The following is a 23,814-nucleotide window of genomic DNA, read 5'->3' as shown; positions in this document are numbered from 1 at the left end:
TTCCTGGTTTCATTGCCTAGCTATTTAAATGCACTGTACACTATTGGTAATTACTCAAAATAATTTTTAGGAAGCATAAAACCTTACTTGTGACGAGTAATAGGGAGAGCTTGATCGTATAAAACATTGTAAAAAATGGCTCCCTTCAAAGTAACTTAGTATTTTTCCACGAATTTGATTTAGAGACCTCAGATTTCGAATTTGAGGTCTCGAACTCAAGCATCTGAAAGCACACAACTTTGTGTGACAAGTTTTTTTTTCTTCTTATATTATTATCTCGCAACTTCGACGACCGATTGAGCTCAAATTTTCACAAGTTTGTTATTTTATGCATTTGTTGAGATACAGCAAGTAGGAAGACTGGTCTTTGACAATTACCAATAGTGTCCAGTGTCTTTAAACATTTATGAAACTATGTAAAAGGAATAGGTCTCATCATTCAAAACCTAGCTCCGTTTGCCTTGCTTGACACTTACAAACGTAGTCACTACACAAAGCGCGACATAATGTACAGTATTATTACTTTTATTTAACCATTTAAGACTATAGTAACAGAGGAAATATCTATAATACATTGTAATAGGAGACTTTGGTACGCTAGGTGGCAGCAGACATACTCGGTAAATGTCCATTGTTTATGTTAGATCTGAGCACGCGCACATTACCGAGAACAATGGCTTTTACATAGTAAGTCTGCTGCCACCAAGCGTCCCGATAGTCCCCTATTCAGATGAACACTGAAGTCACTGACATTTATTCCGCATTTCTACTTTAACTTATAAGTCACTTCGTACACTCAAAAATGGCTTAATTTTCCATTGTTATTAATATTAACGTAGACAAGTTTTCAAGTTTTAACACTGACCGCAGCGCGCAGTAATTGACAAGCACATATATTACTTGATAGAGATAATTTGTATACTACAAAATGTACATTCCGATTAAATTAGTAAAATAAATACAAATAGAGTATGTTGCAGTCACAATGTGGAATGATTTTAGTTAATGTATTATAATTTATTAATAATTGATAACTTGTTTATAGCACCTTTAAGCGCGTTCTTTAATCTAATTACTAAGCAGGTAGATAAGCAGCAATCGCCACACAGTCAAAATTAATGAAATTCCAAACACTGACACGAAAAAAAACACCAAATTGCCTTATAGTAAACAAAACATTTTAATGGCAACGTTTTGGTAATTGCCAAATCGTGGAAGTTTAAAAAAGACCATCAAACACAAAACATTTTCACTTCAAACTTGTCTTTTTTGGTATTCATTGCACACACAAACATTTTTCAATAGAATTTAGCAAAACCCATAAAATAAATCAGATTTCTGACTCCATACCCTGCGCCTCTAAATCAACAATCTTCATCGAACCACCCTCCCAATCCTTTTTATCAAGAAATCGACGAGTACTGTCAATTGATGCCTTCGATACCGGTCGTGAAGGAACAACTTTTGAGTTCAACAAATATTTGGTAATCGATACCGCTGAGATGATTATTGCTGATAGAATCCCGGCACTGCTGATTACACCTATAACAATTACTTCGGTTCGAGTGAGTATCGGTTTGACGGTTGTATACGGTATCGATATTGTGACTGTTGGCTCGGTCGTCATCGGGCTCGAGGCGTCTTGCGCAGGCGTAGTTGGGAACGGAGCTGTGGGAATGTATTCTCGGACTGTGACGAACACAACGTTAGACGGGGGAGATTTCAGGCCGACGTCATCTTCAGCAGCGACGGAAAACGCAAATGACGATACTCCAGCGTCGATGGGTACGAGGACGGTAAATGTTTCCGTCGAACCCGATGGTTTAGGGTCGACGAGGTTACCATATTTAATGTCTGATTGCAGGATAGGAACCGTCCCCGTGCCTGCGAGGAATGCATCTACATTAGCCCCACGGGTAAGTTCGTACAGCTTGGCTGCAGGGAGAGAAAAATCAAGGCAATGATTTATAAATATCATCAGGAGGCTTTATGGGACACTTGGTGGCAGCAGACTTACCAGGTTAAGTCATTGTTCTCAGAAGTATGCGCACGTTATAGAACTGCGTAAACAATGGAAGTTTACCTGGCAAGTCTGCTGCCACCGAGGGCCTCAGACCTCCCATTGAATTGAAGGGGCTGACGCGCTATAAAAGCGAACTGATGTCATCTTGACTGAAAAATTTGATTTCGCTCGGGGCCCAATTTCATAGAGCTGCTTAAGCAAAATATATTGCTTGAGAGTATTCTGCTTTTAGCAGGAATGGGCAGGATACCAGTCACAAGTTGTACATGTGACACAGCAGTTTGACTGGTAACCTTCTCTGGTAAAGCACAATCTATTTCAGCTCATTGAAATTGTTCCATGATAGCAAGAGAGCAGAGTATAAATGGATGACTCTTATCCAATGATAGCCTTGCATGCGTGTACGTTTGGTCAAAGGTGGTGGTCAATGACGTCATGTGCAATCCATCTATTGGTCAAACAAGCTATGGCCCTTTTCAAAAACCAAGGCTTTGAGCTTTAGCTTGTGATTGAAACCCCGTTGGAAAAGCACACGTCTTCTAAATAACTGGCTGAGCCTAAACAAAGCCCAAACCCTAGCCATGGTTTCGAAAAGGGCCTCTATGATCAGTATAGTGTTGGTTGGAGTCCCGGTCGTGACAGCAATTGTGTCCTTAAACCATGATTGCTTCACAAAATTGGGGAGGTTTCCTTTTATACCCAAGCCTATATCCGTATAGGGATTGCAAAGTTGGTCAAGAACCCTAATTCGGTCCACGAGTTGGCGGCAACGCTACCGTAAAATAAGGTTGTAGCCCACACCTTGTAGTAGCCTTCAGGCCTTGTGTGTCTGGCGACTTCAAAAAAAAAAAAAAAACTACAAACCTTTCCCACTATCAAAGTCATCCCCAGTCGCAGTCCATTCAAGCTCAACAGTCTTATCTTTATACGATGTACCGACAACTCTAAGATCTGTTATTTTTCCAGGGGGTAGTTCGTCTGTGCCGTTGGGTGGAACACCGGTCATCCTAATGGCACCAGCTGAAACCAAACGCTTGAAAATTGGCGCTGGATTGCCAACGGCACGAGCCCTGAGCCTTTGTAACGTACTTTCAGATTGAGCTGAAATACAACAATTAAAAGGGAGTCTTTGTGATGGGTATAAGGTTAATATCTCCGCTGCCCTGTTGGTCTGCAGCAAGCCGTCAGCCAAGGCGCACAGAGTGGCGGCCCCCAGATTTCACGCACGAAAAAGACCTGCTACCCCTCGCGCTTTTTGTTCTACTTAGTATTGTACATTACGGGTGGTGTCATTCGGGTGTGCCGCGTGCGCCTTGGTTAATCTGCAGCCAGTAGACCAAAAACACATGCGGGATTTTTCGAGTTCTGTCTCGACATGACCTTTGACCTTTGAGGCAGTATGACTCATGAGCTCGGAATCTCCAGTTAGAATACCATTTATGCACAGGTTTATGTGCACGAAATGCTGCAGTTTTACAGTGTAAAACGTTTTTGAAAAAACAGCATTGTTTTCGAAATGTATACGAAACTGGCGAGTAGGAGAACAAAAAATTACTGGCCATGTCGTGGCCTATCGATTAAGGAGAACCGGAATCAAGCTCTGGTGTTTCTTATCAGGAGTGTGGGTTCGAGTCCCAGTTGTGATACCTGTGTCCTGAAGCAAGTATAATGCTTCGTCCTTCGGATGGTACGTAAAGCCGTTGGTCCAGTGTGCTGTGTAACGCACGTAAAAAAAAACAGTGCACTCATCGAAAAGAGATTATAGGGTTCGACCTGGTGTTCTTGTTTGATCGGCAGCATATTGTGGAACAACAGCTTGTAAACCATTACATGGTGCTTAAAAAGAAAAGGTTTCATACTTTCAAACTTGGCTCAACCTTGCAGAAAAAAGATAATGAGCACTTTGATACGCCCCTGTGGGGATGTGATAAAGCACTAAGAACCTATTATTAGTGACCACTATACTTTGGCGTGTTTTCAGTTTGACCAGCAAAAACAGAAACGTGTAGGATAACATGAAGGTGCTTTACCCGTAGACTCACCACTGTTGCTGTCAGAACCGACAGTGCGTGGTGGGGACAGCGATGCCGGAAAGTCAATAAGTTCAGCCGCACCGTCATTCTCGACCTTTAACCCCACGCCATACAAACCATCCACCGTGTAGTTCGTGAAACATCCGGAATAAATGCCGTCATGCTTTGTTATATCCGCACCTGGTTGCGAAGGAGGTACACAAAAAAATTCAAAGGATGAAACAAGGTTCGAAAAACTTTTCATACCTGTTTGAATTATTTTTGTCACCTGAGGGTCTGCCGTTATTTTTTTTCAAAACAAATCCTTACAACATTTATTTGCTTGTTTTGATTAGCATATTTTGACACAGGGAATTTGTATAAAAACAAACCTATAAAAACCCATCCAAATTGACGTATGAAGTGTTTACTACGCAGCTGAAATAATGTACACGGCTGAAGGATTTTTTCAAACAAAATGACCTGTTTGCTTTGTTTGTTTTCGTTTAGATAATGAAAGACTATACAAACAATATTTGGTTACAATTTGTTTTCACAAAATCTGGTGATTTTGATCTACTTTTAATAGGGTAGCCGACTGGCGAGGAAAGTCCATGTTATTATCACGTTTTTGTTTCCTGATTATTTAACAGGAATACTTAGACGTTAGTACCCATGCTCTTTCTATTCCATGACAGTAAAGGAATCATCCAAACCAAATATAATATCTAAAAAATTAAACCAATGCGAAACACAAACACTACAAAGCGATCAACTGGAGAAATTATGTTGACACTACATCTTGAAAACTTACCCGCTCCATTGTCGAGTAACCGAACTTCGACTGGATCGAGTAATTTCGGTATCGATACCAAGGCAGTAACGTCAGCGTTAACCACTGCCCGGTAACCTTGCTTGACCTCTGCATAAATCGTCAACGGTTCATTAGTGACTTGAAAGTTGTTGCTAAGCTCATTCATAGCTGACGTCAGGGTTATAGGCGGCACGTCAGGATTTATTGTGGCTGACGTCACGGAAAGGTGAATTTCGACAGACCGGGAGGCGTCTGAGTTCCCAATAACAACCTTCCATGGACCTTCCTGTCAGGTAGATGAAGAACAAAATAGTTAAGTTCTGATAGAGATGAAATAGTTGTGGGTATATTATGGTCAAGTATTTTCAAGGCGTCACTAAAGTTACTCACACACAGAGAGCGCTCTGGCAATGTTAGTTCATGTTACATTTTCTGACAGTATCTCCCACTAAATGGCCGTTATGGGGTGCGTTCGATTAGCTTCCCTGTGTCTACCCCGCGGTGCCCACTCGGTGAGCCTCTGCAATGAGCTAATCGAACGATCACACTTGCCCTCTCGTGGTGACGTCATGCACCTCGGGTCACCCCAAGTGACCCACTCCACAAACAGGGCACTGGGGGCTGACCCGGGTGAGCCCCTAGAATAATGAACCATTTTTTGTAGAGCGCATATCACAATCACAGAGAAGTCCCTATATGCGCTTTGAGATGAAAACAAACGAGAAGTAAAAGTTAAAAGGAATGACGTCGAAGGTATTCGAACGCACCGGGGACAGACCGGGGTCGACCCAGCGAAACTATCGAACGAACCCATAGTATTCGATATTGGAATACAAGGGTTTGTGATTGGTTAAGACTTCCAAGTTTCTTACTTGCACAAAAGTCTGTTCACGAAACTTCTTTGTCTCAAGTGATTGTGAACAAACAATGACACAATACAATACAAAACGGTCTGCTGGAAACAGTACGATGGTGTAGGTATGTGTATATTCTTATGGTCAAACGCCACCAAAAAGCGAAAACAAACTTGTTTCCCTTGCGACCATTTTCTCATCCGTATGAAGGATAACCAATAGCAGAACTATTTTAGCATAAGTAGGCCCTCTTCTCTCTATCTCTACAGTCTACTGGCGATGACTAGAGCAAGCTAGTCGAAACGTTGAGACCAATTTAAGAACTCACTCCGTGGTATTGCAGTAAAGATCCTACAAGCTTATAAGCCAGTTTTCTATACCTATCAATATATAATATAGAAAGACAGTTCTCTAAAGAACAAACTCTACCTGGCGAGTAGAAATACACATGGTGTTACCGCAAACACAATATTGATACCTCACCATGCAAAATGCCTCCAATAATATTGTTTTTTAACAAGGACATTAAAGTTAGTATTTACGGATTGCTTTTCAATGCACCGACAACGTTATAAGCTATAGGCAAGTGACCGTTGTTTACAAGAAGTGTGACCTTGTACACTCTTTGGCATTTCAGGCAGGCAAGATACTGCACTGGTCATATGGGAAAGTTTGAATTTTGTGTCATAATTTCCACATAAATCCAAGAGTTATGAAAGTAAAAGCTGGACAAGTTTTGAGATGTGCCCCCTTTCATCATATCAAAAGTTGATAAGAATTAGACAGTGCAATCTCCATAAAATATAAGAGTATATGTTTTCTTCCATTAGGCTGTGTACAAATCGTGCCTGTAGAAAGTCCAGGTTACGTGGCTCTTTTGTATACATGTGATGCCACAGGTCACATCGTCTATACATCATAATGGCAAACGTGTATTCTGTTTCATAACATTGTCTTCAGTGGGATTGCATTCCTTCCTACGTGATGGCATGCGGATCACACAATACATGCAAAGGTTGTATTGTTATTCAAATAAGTCCATGGGGCGATGCCCGTATATAAAGGCCCGGACACAAGTCCTGGCCATCTTTTTTGAGGTCATACAGTTTTTTGACCAAACAGTATTGGGAGGGTTCAAAACCAAGCAGCGGGCGGGACCCTCTTCGACTTGTACTTCATTATTATTCATAGAATTACAATTATATTTCATTAATTCATATAATTTTTTAATTGTATCTCACCAATGCATGTCCCTGAACGTGATACGAAGACAGTCCTAGCTCGGTATTATTAGAATACCCAGGGTACGAGTCGGTCAAACTACTTCCACTGGGGTCGATCAACGTAACGACGGGAGCAACGACTGTTTATGACACAGAAAAAGTAAACATTAGTTGTTTTAAGAAGCAGGACATCTGAATTGTTTTAATCTTCTTTGGAATCAAACAGCGACTGAATGAGATGACATAAGCCTTGTTAGTGTCTTCAATTTTGGTACTTTTGGAACGCAAGGTGGCAGCAGACATCCATTGTTACAGGTAACGTGCGCATGCCCAGAACTACGTGAACAATGGAAATTTACATAGTAAGTCTTCCGCTTATGCAATTTGAAAATTTAATTTTGTTTAGAGATAACGTCTGCAGCCAAGATAATGTAATTTTTCTACCATCAGGCTATACTAAAAAGTCTTTCTAGCAAGGGTTTAACCTTGGAACCACACAAAAAGACTTAATTGCACTTTAATTAAAAGTACCATTCAATGCGGCAAAACTCCTTCTTCAGTGATTTATTTTGTTAAGCCTCAAGTGGCAATGTTTATAATGCGTACAATTAACCGTCAAAACAAATTAACACACTCTTACAAAAAACATCTGGGCCCAATTTCATAGAGCTGCTTAAGCAGACGATATTGCTTAAGAATGTTCTGCTAAGCACAAATGAGCAGGATACCAGTCATAAATTGTACATGTGAAAAAGCAGTTTGACTGGTAATCTTATTCTGGTAAGCAGAATTTGGTTGTGCTTAGGCTCCTTGTAAGCTTAAGCAGCTCTATGAAAGTTGGCCCCTACTACTCTGCGGGGGCAATAGCGATCTGCTTACCCGGTGAATCAAGAATCCACGACACTGCAAACCGTGTGTCTCTCCCAATCGTAGAATCAATGTAAACAAGTTTCTCTTCAGACCCCTCAGGAAGCACCGTCAGAGAAGCTCCCAAAACCTAAAAATCGACAATTGCAGAATTGTTTAATGTTTAAAACCCTTGAATGACGGCTGGTAACACCAATTCATGGCGCATTCTTGTCATTTCTCCAATTTCACCTTGATATCCTAGACTGGATCAGTCCAAATTATCTAAGAGGGGGAACGGGTTGTGTCCCAGAGTATTAATTATGTTTTAAAGCCATTGGACCCTTTTGGTGAACAGTGTTGTCCAAGGCACACACTTTGTGTACCACAACTTCTATATCAAATAACAAACCTGTGAAAATTTAGGCTCAATCGGTCATCGGAGTCGGGAGAAAACAACGGAAAAACCCACCCTTGTTTCCGCGCGTTTCGCCGTGTAATGACATGTGTTTAAAATAAATCCGTCATTCTCGTTAGCGAGAATTTATATTGTTTTGCTGTTTTCTCAAAAAGTAAAGCATTTCATGGAATAATACTTCAAGAGAAGTCTTTCACCATTGCCTTCTGTAAACCCTGTAAGTTATTTGTAAATCTGTGAACTTTTATTTGTTTTTCTGAACCGAAAGGGTCCAATGGCTTTAAAGGCATTGGAAACTATTGGTTATTACTCAAAATAATTATTAGCATAAAAGCTTGGTACCGAGCATTGGGAAGCTGTTAACAGTACAAAACATCGTGAAAAACGGCTCCCTCTGAAGTTACGTAGTTTTTGAGAAAGAAACAATTTCTCACCGAAATATTTGAAATGAGTTCGAAATCAAGCATCTGAAAGCACACAATTTCGTGTAACATGAGTGTTTTTTCTTTGATTATTATCTCGAAACTTCGACGACCGATTGAGCTCAAATTTTCACGGGTTTGTTATTTTGAATGTGCATAATGTTGAGATACACCAACTGTGAAGACTAGTCTTTGACAATTACCAATAGTGTCCAGTGTCTTTAAGGTGCTGGCATATATTTTAATATAAATTTATCTGAGGCACAAAATGTTACATCCAGTAAACCCTTCTCAACAACGTGGCGGTGTCCCAGGAAATTATGTCACCGGAGACTCTGTCCCCCGTGTGAATTTATTTGTTTCGTACTACACGCTGGCCATCGTAGACACGCATATTAAGGGCGCCTTCCCGGATCCCTTCACCGTAGACCCCGTGGCCAGCAAGTGGTACGAAACAAACAATTATTGCCCCCCCCCCGTATCAAAAGAAAATATGGGTTAGAGGAGAATTCAAAAGAGGGCGCTACCAGAAAAAGTTTGTGCCCAGTTCGCCATAATGGGGGAGAGATCATCCTGGACACAGAATCTCCTGCAACAGCGGTATCTGCTCGTTGGAGCTTCCGGGTGTCTTAACGGCAGAAGGCTTTTTTACACCCCTCCCTGCATTTTTTTTTTTTTTGGCTTACCGAGGAGCGAGTAACTAATGGAACCTTCCCACATGTTTGTATTTGCTTTGTGATTTAAAGAGAAACCTCTCAATTGTAATAATAATAATAATAATAATGCATTTATAATGCGCTATCTATCTAGTGAACAAGACCCCCATTCCGAGGCGCAGAACAAAAACAAAACATAGGCCGATACAACAAAAAAGAAATATAGAACAAAATAAAGAAAATATACAATGAATATTCTAAGTCAAGACTTGTAACAAGCTAAGTGTATGATGATTTAAATAAATTAGTTTTCAGCAAGTTTTTAAACCTCTTCAGGAAAAAAAAAAATGAAACAGGCAACTCTTACCTGGAACCGTTTCTCGTCATCACTGACGTCATACCGGTCGAGGGATCTTTTCATTGCCTCCACCATGGATCCGACTGAGCCCGAGTCAGGTGTGTCGTAGTAAACAGTTCCTCCTTCCCATATAGTAAAAGGTTTTAAAGGTATTGTACGATAAAAACTACAAACAACTAGAGATTTACGTTAAAGACACTGGACACTATAATGGTAATTGTCAAAGACCAGTCTTCTCACTTAACATATGCATAAAATAACAAATCTGTGATAACTTGAACTCAATATTGGTCGTCGAAGTTGCAAGATAACACTGAAAGAAAAAACACCATTGTCACACGAATTTGTGTGCTTTCAGATGCTTGATTTCGAGACCTCAAAATCTAAGTCTGAGGTTCTGAAATCAAATTCGTGGAAAATTACTTCTTCGAAACTATGTTACTTCAGAGGGAGCTGTTTCTCACAATGTTTTATACCATCAACCTCTCCCCATTACTCGTTACCAAGTAAGGTTTCATGCTAATAATGATTTTTGAGTAATTAACAATAGTGTCCACTGCCTTTAAGCTTACACGGTTTGGATATAATAATGGTAGAGCGCTTCTCTTCAAATAGTACTTGATGAGGTGCTATAGTTTATAGTGATAACTGAGTGAAACAATGTCACCCAATTTATTTAAGCATGAGAAATGGATTGACGCAACTCTCCTGAAAACACTGCTCTGTGATTTCAACTTATTTCTTAAAAACATGACGACTAATATAGCTGAAACGTTTACATGTAAGTTATACTACATACATCTTAATTCACTATGAGTAGGGATTCATGTCATGGCCAAAAACGTGATCAAAAACTTGTATCAACACGATTATGTTTGTTTTCTACGGAGCTCTGGTATTGCCATCAAACACAATGAGAAACAGGGATCACTACACCGTAGACTATCCTTAAAGGCAGTGGACACTATTGTAATTACTCAAAATAATTATTTATCACTTGGTAATGAGTAATGGGGAGAGGTTGGTAGTATAAAACATTGTGAGAATCGGCTCTCTCTGAAGTGATGTAGTTTTCGAGAAAGAAGTAATTTTCCACGAATTTGATTTCGAGACCTCAAGTTTAAAGTTTGATGTCTCGAAATCAAGCATATAAAAAGCACACAACTTCTTGTGACAAGGGTGTTTTTTTCTTTCATAGTTATCTCGCAACCCCAACGACCAATTGAGCTCAAATTTGCACAGGTTTGTTAATTTATGCATATGTTGAGATACACCAAGTGAGAAGACTGGTCTTTGACAATTACCAATAGTGTCCACTGCCTTTAATTTGTGAAACTCACCTGTTAGTTCGGTTATTGTAAACAGCTCCGGTTCAGCGTTCTGCGTTATGACCACTGCGTCCACAATGACATTGGCTGACAAGACTTTAGATTTGGTATAATCAATACTCGGGAATTGGTTCCCTGCGTTAGCATTTATAATAAGAATGCGGTCACCGGTCGTATCGACGCTATAATCTTCCAACATCTGTAAAATAAAACATAATGGACAACATTTTAAATTTTAGTACAGATATTTATTAAAAAGTATGGTGGCCCTTAGTGGTAATTGAACTTAGATAATTACGTCAATGGGCGACTTTTACGACGATTGGTGGCAGCAGACTTATTACAAGGTAAATTCCATTATTCCCGGTCATGTGCACATGCTCAGACCTATATACGTAAACAATGGAAGTTTACCTTGTAAGCTTGCAGCCACCTATAGCGTTCCAAAGTCTCCCAAATTTGTTTTATAAAATTAGGTATTTGTTGTAAGAATCCCTTCTATAAGTTTCAAAATAACATCAAAATCGGATCCAAAAGAAGCAAAAGGCCCGAGTGCGTCACCACATGACATTTGTTTCAGATTTTGACCACAGCATAAAAACTGTAGCCTATACATCTGACGTCACACTGCGAGGCTCGGGTATAACGCCCGAGAGTGGCATGTAGCCTAGTTCAATCCCCATCCATAATCACCTTTCACCTACATTCATTGCACAACCAGTCCGAATCCTAAATTACAACATTGGGTGCGTTCGTTTAGCTTCCCTGGGTCGACCCCAGTCTGCCCCGGTACGTCCGAATAGCTTTGGCGGGGCTCACCCGGGTCAGCCCCCAGTGCCCTGCTTGTGGAGTGGGTCACTTGGGGGTGATCTGAGGTGCATGCCGTCACCACGAGATGGCGCGTGTGATCGTTTGATTAGCCCTTGTCAGGGGCTCACCCGAGTGATCACTGTGGGGTCGACCCAGGGAAGCTTATCGAACGCACCCATTTTAATGCAAGTATACTGTACATAATACACATGTGGACACTGCATGCAGACGACCGAAAGTAAGCTTCTGCGTTTTGATTGGTCCGAGGTGATGTTTGTAAGCTGCACCACCATCACCTCTGACCAATCAAAACACAGATAATACGTAAAGTTTTACGTCACTGCACGTCTATCCAATGACATCATTGTATCCAATGAAATCACTGGTTATGAAAAGCAAGTACCTGTCTTGCGGATAAGGAAAGGCACCAGTCTAAAAGAACCTAGTCTTACCACAGTTGCTTTGAATAGCGCGTCCCCTACAGACGTGGCTCCATACGTATGGGTTGGTAGTACACTGACTAGAGTGTGACGGTCTTCGTCCGACTGTATTCTCACGAAGCCATCAATAAGACGGTCAGCCACGTTGTGGTAGCGCATGATAGCGATTGAGGCACCGATAGGGGCCTCCTGCATGATGAAAGCAGTCACTGCACTCATCATTCTCTCCAATGGCTCTCCCTGAAAAAAAAAATATTCACCAAGAATATCACACTCTGCTGAACATAAACAACAGAACCTGAGTTCGGTGCTCATATCCGCTCGACCACGACACGCAATATCAGGAGGTCGTTAGTTCTAGTCCCGCTGAAGCAAATCTGTCTATGTTCAATCCCAAATAACTAATACCCAGTCATATTTTCCTTGTGCTCAGTTGCAGTTTATTACTCGATACTAAACAAACATATGCCGCAATAGATTATCCATGCCAACTTCTTCGAAAGGAATCCCAACTCAAAATAGTTTATACTATCAGCAACTGCAGGGCGTCTCACCAAGTAAGTTTTTTGGTAATCGGTATTTGAAGTATTTACCAATCAGTGACACCACCTTCAATACTAAAGATAGTAATATTGAAGTCTTATATAGCGCACGTATCTACCAAACAAAGTACTCAAGGCGCTGAGTATATACAAACTTTCAGAAAATTGGGTTAATGATGTGATTAATTCTGAAACCCAGTTTATGTAACATCTTAAATAAAGGGTTTACAAGTTGCTACGGCGCATACAGCAGCCACAGTCAGGAACACCGGGGCGATCCCCTTCTCTTTTCGATGTGTACACTTTGTTCTTTCCCATGCGTTACACAACACACGTGACCAACGGTTGTACATCCCATCCGAAAGATGAAGTAATGGTTAACTTACTTAAAAACACATATTATGTCAAGACTGGGAGATTCGAACCCACACTCTGCTGATCAGAAACACCATAGTTTGGATCCGGTGCGGTCACACGCTGGGCCAAGACACTTCAAATCAAATCAATATTGCAATTGTCTTTAAAGGTTAAATAAAGTAAAGTTATACCAGCATCTGCCGAGATGTTTCCAACAAGAGGACCAACTTGCTGTCGTTTTGTTGTACGATGTTAAATGTGGGCAGCAATTCACTTTCATCTCTAAACTCACGCGGGGGGTTGCTGCCATCTAAAACGAACAAAAAGTAGAAAAACACAGCTCAACGAATAATTCGTTGCAAAGTTATGCCGTCAATATTCGCATCGTATGTAAGTATAAACGGACTTCCTATATAAAGACGTGAGTCGAGTTTTTGAAATATGTTTCCAACACCAATTCAACAATAGGGGAGATTTTACAGACATGGCTGCAGTGAGTTTGTCCTCGAAAAACTGTTTTATTTTCAATTATTTGAATTGAAAGCTGAAATTCGTTTGTTTCGATATGTTTCCATACTTTTTTCAAATATAACTTCATCTGTGACTAATATTTTCCTACTTTTACCATAGTGAACTTCGTAAGAAGAAGGCCCTCAGACTATTGAAGGTAGTGGACACTACTGGTAATTACACAAAATAGTTATGAACATAAAACCTTACTTGGTTATTACGAATAATGGAAAGAGGTTGATAGTACACAAATATTGAGTGGCTCAGAGTGAAATGGGAGGAATATTATCGCAAGGCAAAATTTGGACTGTTCTATTTCACGAGGCGAAGCCGAGTGAAATAGAACAGTCCAAGTTTTACCGAGCGATAATATTCCTTCCATTTCACGAATTAAAGCCACTCAATACTTGTTTTATATAACTGACATATAGATCCTTGTCATTTGATGTATTTTAAAAGTATAACATTATGAAAAATCACACAAATTACTGACATCTAAAAATCATACAGCGCCGCGTAGTTTATTTTGTTTTACCCTTGAGATCGGTGTGTTTCTTCATCACATCCCAGTTGCTTTGCCGGTCGCAGAGTCGATTGTGCTGGTTGGATGCCTCGTGGTTGTGTAAGGTTGACACATTTGTCGGGTCTGAATCGCAGAAATCTGTGATCTATTTAATGTCAAAAATATAGGCACGATTTCACAAAAGATAATAATGATCAGTAAGTGTGTACAAATAATTATTGCTTAGAAAAATGACTCACTATTCACACGAGGTTGTGTGTTTTCAGATGCTTGATTACGAGACCTCACGCGTGAGGTCTCGAAATCAATTCAAATATTTTACTGATAAATTACTTCTTTCTCAAATACTACGTTCCTTCAGAGGGAGGCGTTTATAGCTCACCATGTTTTATACAATCATAGCTCCCCATTGCTCGTTACCAGGTAAGTTGTTTTGCTAGGAATTATTTTGAGTAATTACCAACAGTGTCCAGTGCTTTAACCTCCCAGCTAAATGTATCGCAGGCCCCTTCCCTTACTTACAGTGTCATATTTTCCCAGTCCGTACATGACGGATGACGTGGCTTCGTGCTGACTTTCTGTGGGGACGAAGCGACAGTCAACCTCGTACCCAACACTAGAGTTACCGTAACACTCCCGTTGTGATATTCCGTCTAACTTCATAGAATTGCCTGTGATGTTAGCAGAGCATCTGAGAACGATGGATTAACGATAAGTTTGTGAGCAAAACAAAACAATCCATAATAAAACACGGAATTTGAAGAGTGCACTTTCTCCGGGATAGGACAGAGCATTTTGATCGAAACGTCGAGTTGAAACCAACGGTTCTTTTCAGAACGACTTGAAACCAACGGTTCTTTTCAGAACCACTTGAAAGCAGTGGTTCTTTTCAGAACTCATTTATAGAGATAGTCAATACATGGTGTTACCGCAAACCTTTCCATATCGTTTTTCCACCATGCAAAGTTTCAAATCCTATTAATTATGTTAATGCTTTTGGCCAGTTCCTTGCTGAAGAAAGTAAACGTTGTGTTATCACTCTTAAAACAAATGGCAATAAAAACATTTGGTTATAAGAAGCTCACATCAGCTTTCCAGTATAAAACATTTCACTTCGAAGTAATTTGGTTATTATTTAAAATATATATAAGTTGGTATGTTCTAACATTTGAATCTGAGAAGCGTTACTGCAAGATTATTCTTTCTGCGTGGACTTAAAGCCATTGGACACTTTCTGAACAAAACAAAAATTTACAGAAGGTATTGGTGAAAGACTACCCTTAAAAAAAATTATTCCATGAAATGCTTTACTTGTTGAGAAAACATTAAAACAATATCAATTCTCGATATCGAGAATAACAGATTTATTTGTTAAACACATGTCATGACACGGCGAAACGTGCTGAAACAAGGGTGGGTTTTCCCGTTATTTTCTCCCGACTCCGATGACCGATTGAGCCTAAATTTTCACAGGTTTGTTATTTCATATATAAGTTGCGATAGACGAAGTGTGGGCCTTGGACTGTACTGTTTATCGATGTTGTGCGATTGCTTTAACCGCTATGTATTTCGGCGATATCTCAACAAATGCAACCACTTTGAAGTGAAAGGTCCAAATGTTATTTGTACTATACATTTGTAGAGGATTTAAGCGATCGAAACGTTTTTTTTTTTCGAAATCAAAGGTATGCTATTCCCTTAGGCAGGATTCCCTTCCTCTAGTTTGTATGCAGTTATTCATTATGCATAATTCATAGGTTATATCTGATTAACTTATTGGAGTTTGCACCGCAGATAACGATACTGTACTGAATTTATTTCTGCTTTAAACCAGCCTTATGTAGGTTGTACAATTAAAGACACTGAACACTATTGATAATTCTCAAAGCCCAGTCTTCTCACTTGGTGTATCTCAACATATGCATAAAATAACAAATAAAACCTGGGAAAACTTGAGCTCAATCGGTCGTCGAAGTTGCGAGAGAATAATGAAAGAAAGAAAAACATTGTCACACGAAGTTGTGTGCTTTCAGATGCTTGATTTCGAAACCTTATTTTCTTAGTCTGAAGTCTCTAAATTTAAATTAGATGAAAATTACTTTTTTTTTCTTCTCGAAAACTACGTCACTTCATAGGGAGCCGTTTCTCAAATTGTTTTATGCTATCAACCTCTACCCCCTTACTCGTTACCAAGTAAGGTTGAATGCTAATAATTGTTTTGGGTAATTACCAATAGTGTTCACTGCCTTTAAATGCTTTGACTATTTCTAAGATGCTGGTTACCTTGAGCCTTCAAATTGCTTGGTGAGACTGGAGAAGAAGAAGTGGTCATTTACATCTGTTGGGATCTCGTCGAATAGACCCCATCGGTAATGGCCCCATTCGTGCAGCAAAATGTGACCTAAACAAAATCAATAAGTTTTCAATGTTTGAGATACTAAACTGTTGAATTTTAAACCCCACCCGCCAAAAGAAAACACCCAAAGTAACCAAAATAAACAATGAACACTCCATTGTGACATGTCTAACGGAGGCAAATGACATTTCTTTTAGAAGAAACGACTCCATGAATATAGAAGACCCAACAGCAAAGTGAACTAACAGAAGGTAACACTAAATCTACCAAAATGGTATTTCATTTACTGGAAATCATGTTGTTAAATAATAATAATAATAATAATAATAATAATAATAATAATAATAATAATAATAATAATAATAATAATAATAATAATAATAATAATAATAATAATAATAATAATAATAATAATAATAATAATAATAATAATAATAATAATAATAATAATAATAATAATAATAATAATAATAATAATAATAATAATAATAATAATAATACTAATAATAATAATAATAATAATAATAATAATAATAATAATAATAATAATAATAATAATAATAATAATAATAATAATAATAATAATAATAATAATAATAATAATATAATAATAATAATAATAATAATAATAATATAATAATAATAATAATAATAATAATAATAATAATAATAATAATAATAATAATAATAATAATAATAAGACTTGTAATGTGCACGTATCCAACCTGCTGTTCAAACCAACAACAAACAAAACAAAACAAAACAAAAAACAAAACAAAGAAAAACAAACACAATTCCTGATGTGGTATGATGACAGACGAACGATGTTGTTGATGTGTGGTTGAAGTGTCATTGATGAATAAAAAATAACCCCTAAGGGAGCTATCTGAGCATCACCGATGGAAATGTATGAGATTTTTTAGTTCGGGATTACAAAATAATAATCATTACTAGGGAGCAAAACACTGTTTTAAGTTGTCGAAATATTATTGTTTCAAGGAAACGAAATAATTATACCCAACACTATTTTGTTAACTTATTAAATTTATTTTGGGAACAACAACATACTTCGGTAGAACTTATTAAAGCACTTTGATCAAATAAAATCCTTACCAAGCGATGCATAATTATTTCTGAGGTTAGGATCCAGTAGAAACGAATCCATGAAGTTTACATTGGATCCTTCTTTGCCACACCCTCTGTGCTGTCTAGTGTAAGGTGGCGATGCACTGCGACCGCTTGATGATTCGATGACGACGTCTGAGTTTGCGTAGACCAACTTGCTTTGGGAATGGTAGCTGGAGTGGTGTGGCCAGGTCTTGGGTACGAAGATGGTGACATTGCGAAAGAACAGACGGTGGTGGGTTGCTCGGTAAAGAAGGACGGATGCCTCACTAAACATCAACTGATGCATGAAAAAAAATATTTTCATATAAAGTTGGTTGAAGACACTGAACACCATTGGTGATTGAATGCATACGCACTAAAAAAAAACTGTGAAAATTTGAATTCAATTGGTCGTCAAAGTTGCGAGATAATAATGGAAGAAAACCACCCTTGTCACACGAAGTTGTCTGCTTTCAGATGCTTGATTTCGGGACCTCAAAATCTAAATCTGAGGTTGTGGAATCAAATATTTTAGTGGAAAGTTACTTTAGTGGAAGCCGTTTCTCACAATGTTTTATGCTATCAACAGATCTCCATCGCTTGTTACCAAGTAAGTTATTATGCTTCAAATATCGCAAAATTTGACAGTTTCTATTCAAGTGCCACTTATCCTTAACACCTTTTCATGCAATAGAATTTTAGAAGAAATATTGAAGTTAATGAATAGTGACTTAAGTGAAATACAATGAGTGGAATATAAGGTACGCCATTTTGTTGAGTAAAATAACTAGAGTTAATATCAGCAAAATGTGTCTGCCAGAAAACTGGGCCGACTTTGATACTTTTTAGTGTCAGGCGCCTCATGAAAATGGTTGTTGTTATAATTTTGATTAATGTGGATGTTTGAACCCATCCAGTTGAGGGTGTTCAAACACTACTGTTTGAGCAATCGTGAAGTTTGTCAAGGTCTATGCAACCTGGGCTTAAAGGCACTGGACACCTTTAATAATTACACATATTTGTGTGCCTAATGCCTAATAAAAGGCTTCAGGCCTGAAGTCTTTAAAGGAGTGGACACTATAAGTAATCACTCAAACTAATTATTAGCATAATACCTTAATTGGTGACAAGTAATGGGAAGAGGTTGATAGTATAAAACACTGTAAGACACGGCTCCCTCTGAAGTGACAAAGGTTTTGAGAAAGAAGTAATTTTCCACGAATTTGATTTCGAGACCTCAGATTTAGAACTTGAGGTCTCGAAATCAACTATCTAAACGCACACAACTTCGTGTGACAAGGGTGTTTTTTTTCGTTCATTATTACCTCATAATTCGACGACCAATTGAGCTCAAATTTTCACAGGTTTGTTATTTTATGTATATGTTGAGATACATCACAGATACATCATGTTTATCACAATGTGTTACACTATCAACAGCTCTCCGTTGCTCGTTACCAAAGTCACTTCTTACGCTAACGGGCATTGTGAGTAATAACCAATAGTGTTGAGTGCCTTTAACTTGAAAACGCTTGGGTAATTGAGACAGGAGCCTGAGGCTTTTAATGGTGTTAATAATAAGAAACGCATGCTGCGTAATGACTAGTCTCCTGACGATGACTACAGCAAGCTAGTCGAAACGTTGATACCAGTTTAAGAACTGACTCCGCGGTATTGCACGAGTTTACTTTTACAGTTTTTCTTAGTATTTTTTACCGTTTGTCAAATTGTAGTTAATATGTACAGTTTTGTTTATCATGCTTTATCTCATCTCGTCAACATGGTTTTTTTTTTAATAATGATGTCCTTAATGACATGATAAAGTAAATACACGCTCATTTCCAGCTAACCGTTATTGATAAGAGTGTGTACAGGTTACCAATTATAGAACATTATACCCTTTGCTATCGTTTGTACAATGAAACGAGAACCAATAAATGCCGTTTCAGAACAATGACAAGAACCCTGTCCATATAGGAACGAACAACGACGTGCTGCTGGGTATAGTGGCTTCCAAGCAAACCAGTGAGGTTAAAGTCACCTGGAAATAGAATTTTTTTACTTTCAAACATAAGAGTTTATGCTTACGAACAATAAAACAATTTGTTTTAGTAATTGTTTGTCACGATTTATATGTTTAAAAAATATATTAAAGTGTTTGGGTGGCTGACTCCGTCACCCCTTTTGTGACGTCAATCGAGGCAGACTTTGCCTGCAATGCGTATAGTAAACACACGTGCAAAGTACATGTACGTCCAAGTCGTGAGTTGGTACATTTCAAAAAGTGTTTTTCTGCATTCAGCAGCAATACACCTGGTCGGCATTGCCGGAAAAACAAAAAACATTAATTTTTTTAAACGTACAAACTCACGACTTGGTCCGTACATGTACTTTGCAATTGTGTTTACTCTACGCATTACAGGCAAAGTCTGCCTCGATTGACGTCACGAACAGCGCCCTCTCGGGTCGGGGTCTACTCTTAAATTTGTAAATAACATAAGAAACGATTTTTTAAAACCTTAGTTAACTGTTTATTCACATTCCACTCATCAAAACACGTATATTAGTGACAAAAGCTATATTTTGAAAAAATACCACTTCCAGGTGACTTTAAACAGCCAATAAAGGATGATCTCAAATATAAATATTACAGTTTTCTTATAGCTGGAGTCCATAGGAAACATACAAAAAACATAACGAGTCTCTTACCTCACGTTAAAACATGGTAAAAATTGTTTTTCTCCCTGAATAAACGCGGGGTCAAACAAACCCGCGCGACAAAGGAATCGTGACGTCAGTGGCGGCTATTTGATGTGGAAAATAGCGCCCACAGTTTGCCAAAGCTGAAGAACTGTGTTCAAATTCAATTAGGGGAATATCGTCACGGGCGTCAAGGGGTTATTATAATAGACAAGCCGTTTTGACTCTCGGCTGAAAAAGCCGCGCGGCCAGGTGCATTTTTGACTCGAGTAATTTATTACTAAACGCAAATTTTGAGAGCACAATGGTTAATAACCGGTATCATACGATGTCTATTTGGCCATAAAAAAGTAATAGTTAATAAATTACTCGTTAATAACGAGTAATAAAGTTCCCCCCCCCCTCGATCTACTATGATATACCGGCTGATTTCCTAAGTTCCGCCCAGGTAGTATAGTTTTCCGAACTGAACAGTCTCCAGAATTCCGAAAATTTACTCCTCGGTACATAGTAGAGTATAAACCTAGACACATTCTCAAAAGTATATAATTATAACAGTTTATGGCGCCCCTCTTTTCCTTCGTCGTCGTCCTATGAGTCATGGCTGACCCTTTGTGACCCTGTTTATGATGTAGTTCCACTTCTGTCTATCCAGTGCAGATCGATAAGCAACGTTTATTGATAAGCCCGTGAGTTCTTTGATTCCGTCTGTCCAACGAAGTTTTTGACGGCCACGTCGGGGACTACCTGCAACACATCCTTGCGTAAAGATCTTCTCAAGGTTGTCCCCCCCCCCTCTCTTCTTTTCCTTACACCGTGTAAAATCTCTTAGAGGATGGTCACCAGTTTACTTTTCTCAAAAACAATTTTTCCCGTTTTATTGAAAAGCAGATTTTAATGGTATCTGACAAAGCGAACATATAAATTACTGTTCTTTCTAGAAAACTAACGAAGTTTACTCACGAAAAAAGACTTTGATGGGCCGAAATGTCGGGCCATTAACTACTTGTTGCATTTGTACCATATGTCCTTTTGATTGGTAAGCAGTTTGCAACAGCTGATTCGATTGCCGTGTCGAACTATATAACGTTAATCTAACATCTAGTTCTGCGGGACCAATCCCCTGGTATTTTATAAACATTTCCCAAATTATAGCTTTAAAAATTACATTATTGTGCCATAAATGTATAAATTACGGTGTATTCGAACTTGACCTAATGTAAGCCGCATGTTTTGAAGATTATAAAAGTCACAAGGGATATGAAGTTACAAATTGACGACCTGCTCCACCTACACGTGAATTAAAGGCACTGGACACTATTGGTAAATGCTCAAAATAATGATTAGCATAAAACCTTTCTTGACTACGAGTAATGGGGATAGGTTGATAGTATAAAACATTATGAGAAACGCCTCCCTATGAAGTAACGTATAGCTTTTGAGAAAGAAGTAATTTCTCACTAATACATTTGAATTTGATTTGGAGATCTCATAATTTGATTTTGGGGTCTCGAATTCACGCATCTGTAAACACGCAACTTCGTGTGACAAGGGTGTTCTTCCATTTTTATTTCGCAACTTCGACGACCAATTGAGCTCAAATTTTCACAGGTTTGTTATTTTATGCATACGTTGAGATACACCAAGTGAGAAGACTGGTCTTTAACAATTACCAATGGTATCCAGTGTCTTTAATGGACCGATGGGTGATGACAGTTTACTGCATGCAAGGTCGCCCTACCCCACGAGGAGCGCGTTATTGCAGTCACACGCGAACGACAAAGATTCGTGTGTACGCCATGATTCCCGTCAGTATTACTATCAATGACCTTGGGTTTAATTTATTGCGAGCGTTTTTACTTTAAATTGACATAATTTAAAATTCAATATCCTGAAAATTGTCTCCATCACTCAGACGTTTTCAAAATAAAGGCACTGGACACCTTTGATAATATTGTCAAAAACCAGTAATCATACCTGGTGTATCCCACCATGTACACACACAAAAATCTGTGAAAATTTGGGCTCAAATTATCATCGAATAATATGCCATATTATGGTCGTAAAGAATTGTCCTCGCAACATTCTGTACCTTCTCTATAAAGGCACTAGACACTACGGGTAATTTCTCCAAATATTATTAGCACAATAACTTACTTTGTAATGAGCAATGGGGTGCTGTTGTTGATATAAAACGTTATCAATATAAACCACAAGGGAAACTGACTAGGTAAATTTGTAAATGATTTTTGGGGTTGAACAAAGAATTGACTAGAGTGGGATTCGAACCAACGACCTCCGGATTAACGTGCCGGAGAAACAGATCCCTTTGAAGTGACGTATGTTTTTTTTTTTTTTTTGACAGAGGTAACTTCTCACTCAAATTCTAAAAGACTTCAGCTGAAGCATTTTCTTGGGCATCTGACATCACACAAATGTGTGCAACCAGTGCGTTTTACTTTCATTATTCTCTTGCAACTTCGATGACCAATTGGGTCCAAATTTTTCACCGATTTGTTATTTAATACATATGTTGGGATACACCAAGTGAGAACACTCATCTTTGACTATTACAAAATGTGTCCAGCCGTCGACTTAACCTAATGATTAATCTTACGACTTAGGACGACTTAATTAGGTTGTTCAGTAACCATATACATTTGGATGCATTGAACCCATCCTATAGGAGTAACCCATCCTAACTTTTATAAAAGTTAGGATGGGTTAATCCTAGCGTTTCGTGAAATCGGCTGAAGTGCCTTTAACAATAAAGCCTACCTAAGGTTTTTTTCAGAGAAATAAAGTTTGAACCAACCAAAATATACGATACCTTTATTTTTTCGATGAGTTCATTGTTTGGAGTAACTCCTGGCTTAATTGCTACAGCTACGTTATCGTATCCATTCTCATTGACAACAATAGCGGACGTTCCGCTCAACGATGAAGCTACCTGCCTGGTAGTACACCACAACCCCAAACACACGGCGACACAGATCAGCTTCGTTCCGGTCGTTCCGGACGCCATCATCGCAACAAATATCTATCACAAGTTCAGTGGCTTCGCCATCGATCAAAAGCCCAAACTGTTCCAAGAATAACTGCAACACATTTTTTGTATTTCATTGATGGTTTACACCAATATAACGTCAGTCATGTCGCTGCACGAAAACATGGTGGAGTTAGGAATCAAGTGTACTTTGAGCAATCCAGACCACGTGTGAGAACACCGGGCCGTTTGCTTGTCGGTTGACCCAGACTACATCACCCACAAGTCACGTACCACTGATTTACAAACCCATATGGATGCTGTGTCATAGTGGAGCCATACTAACTCTATGAAACCCAAGGCTGCACAGTGACATCCCTACTCCTGTGATCACAATGGATAATCAAGTTTTAGAATCTGTGTCTTCAATGCGGCTGCTTGGTGTGATAGTCCAATCTGATCTTAAGTGGGATCTTCAAGTGCAACAAATGATCTCGCGTGCATCTCGCCGATTGTGCATCTTAAGCAA

At 38.8% G+C, this 23,814-nt stretch overlaps 1 protein-coding gene across 1 annotated transcript; it reads right to left on the bottom strand.

Moving 5' to 3' along the window:
- Window positions 1-1,330: 1,330 nt before the first annotated feature.
- On the bottom strand, window positions 1,331-23,324 carry LOC117303956 (calcium-activated chloride channel regulator 1-like). Its single transcript, XM_033788425.1, has 15 exons — window positions 23,130-23,324; window positions 17,606-17,897; window positions 16,420-16,537; window positions 14,659-14,827; window positions 14,149-14,281; window positions 13,295-13,413; window positions 12,217-12,444; window positions 10,967-11,153; window positions 9,636-9,748; window positions 7,806-7,923; window positions 6,945-7,066; window positions 4,850-5,135; window positions 4,066-4,236; window positions 2,888-3,124; window positions 1,331-1,935 (listed from the first exon to the last, which is right to left on the bottom strand). Exons 1-15 carry the CDS (start codon window positions 23,322-23,324, stop codon window positions 1,331-1,333), a joined length of 3,093 nt encoding a protein of 1,030 aa, XP_033644316.1.
- Window positions 23,325-23,814: the final 490 nt, after the last annotated feature.

This window comes from Asterias rubens, chromosome 20 (assembly GCF_902459465.1).
Source record: "Asterias rubens chromosome 20, eAstRub1.3, whole genome shotgun sequence".
NCBI lineage: Eukaryota > Metazoa > Echinodermata > Asteroidea > Forcipulatida > Asteriidae > Asterias > Asterias rubens.
Note: the sequence above shows the minus strand (reverse complement) of the source record. Positions and strands in the feature narration are given on the sequence as shown.

Excerpts from the sequence above, each read along its gene's own strand:
- LOC117303956 (XM_033788425.1), bottom strand. The coding sequence starts at position 23,324 with ATGGCGTCCGGAACGACCGGAACGAAGCTGATCTGTGTCGCCGTGTGT. Across the intron at positions 17,898-23,129 it reads AACTCATCGAAAAAATAAAG|TTGATGTTTAGTGAGGCATC; the intron begins GTATCGTATATT and ends TTCATGCATCAG. Across the intron at positions 11,154-12,216 it reads CGCTATTCAAAGCAACTGTG|ATGTTGGAAGATTATAGCGT; the intron begins GTAAGACTAGGT and ends TTTATTTTACAG.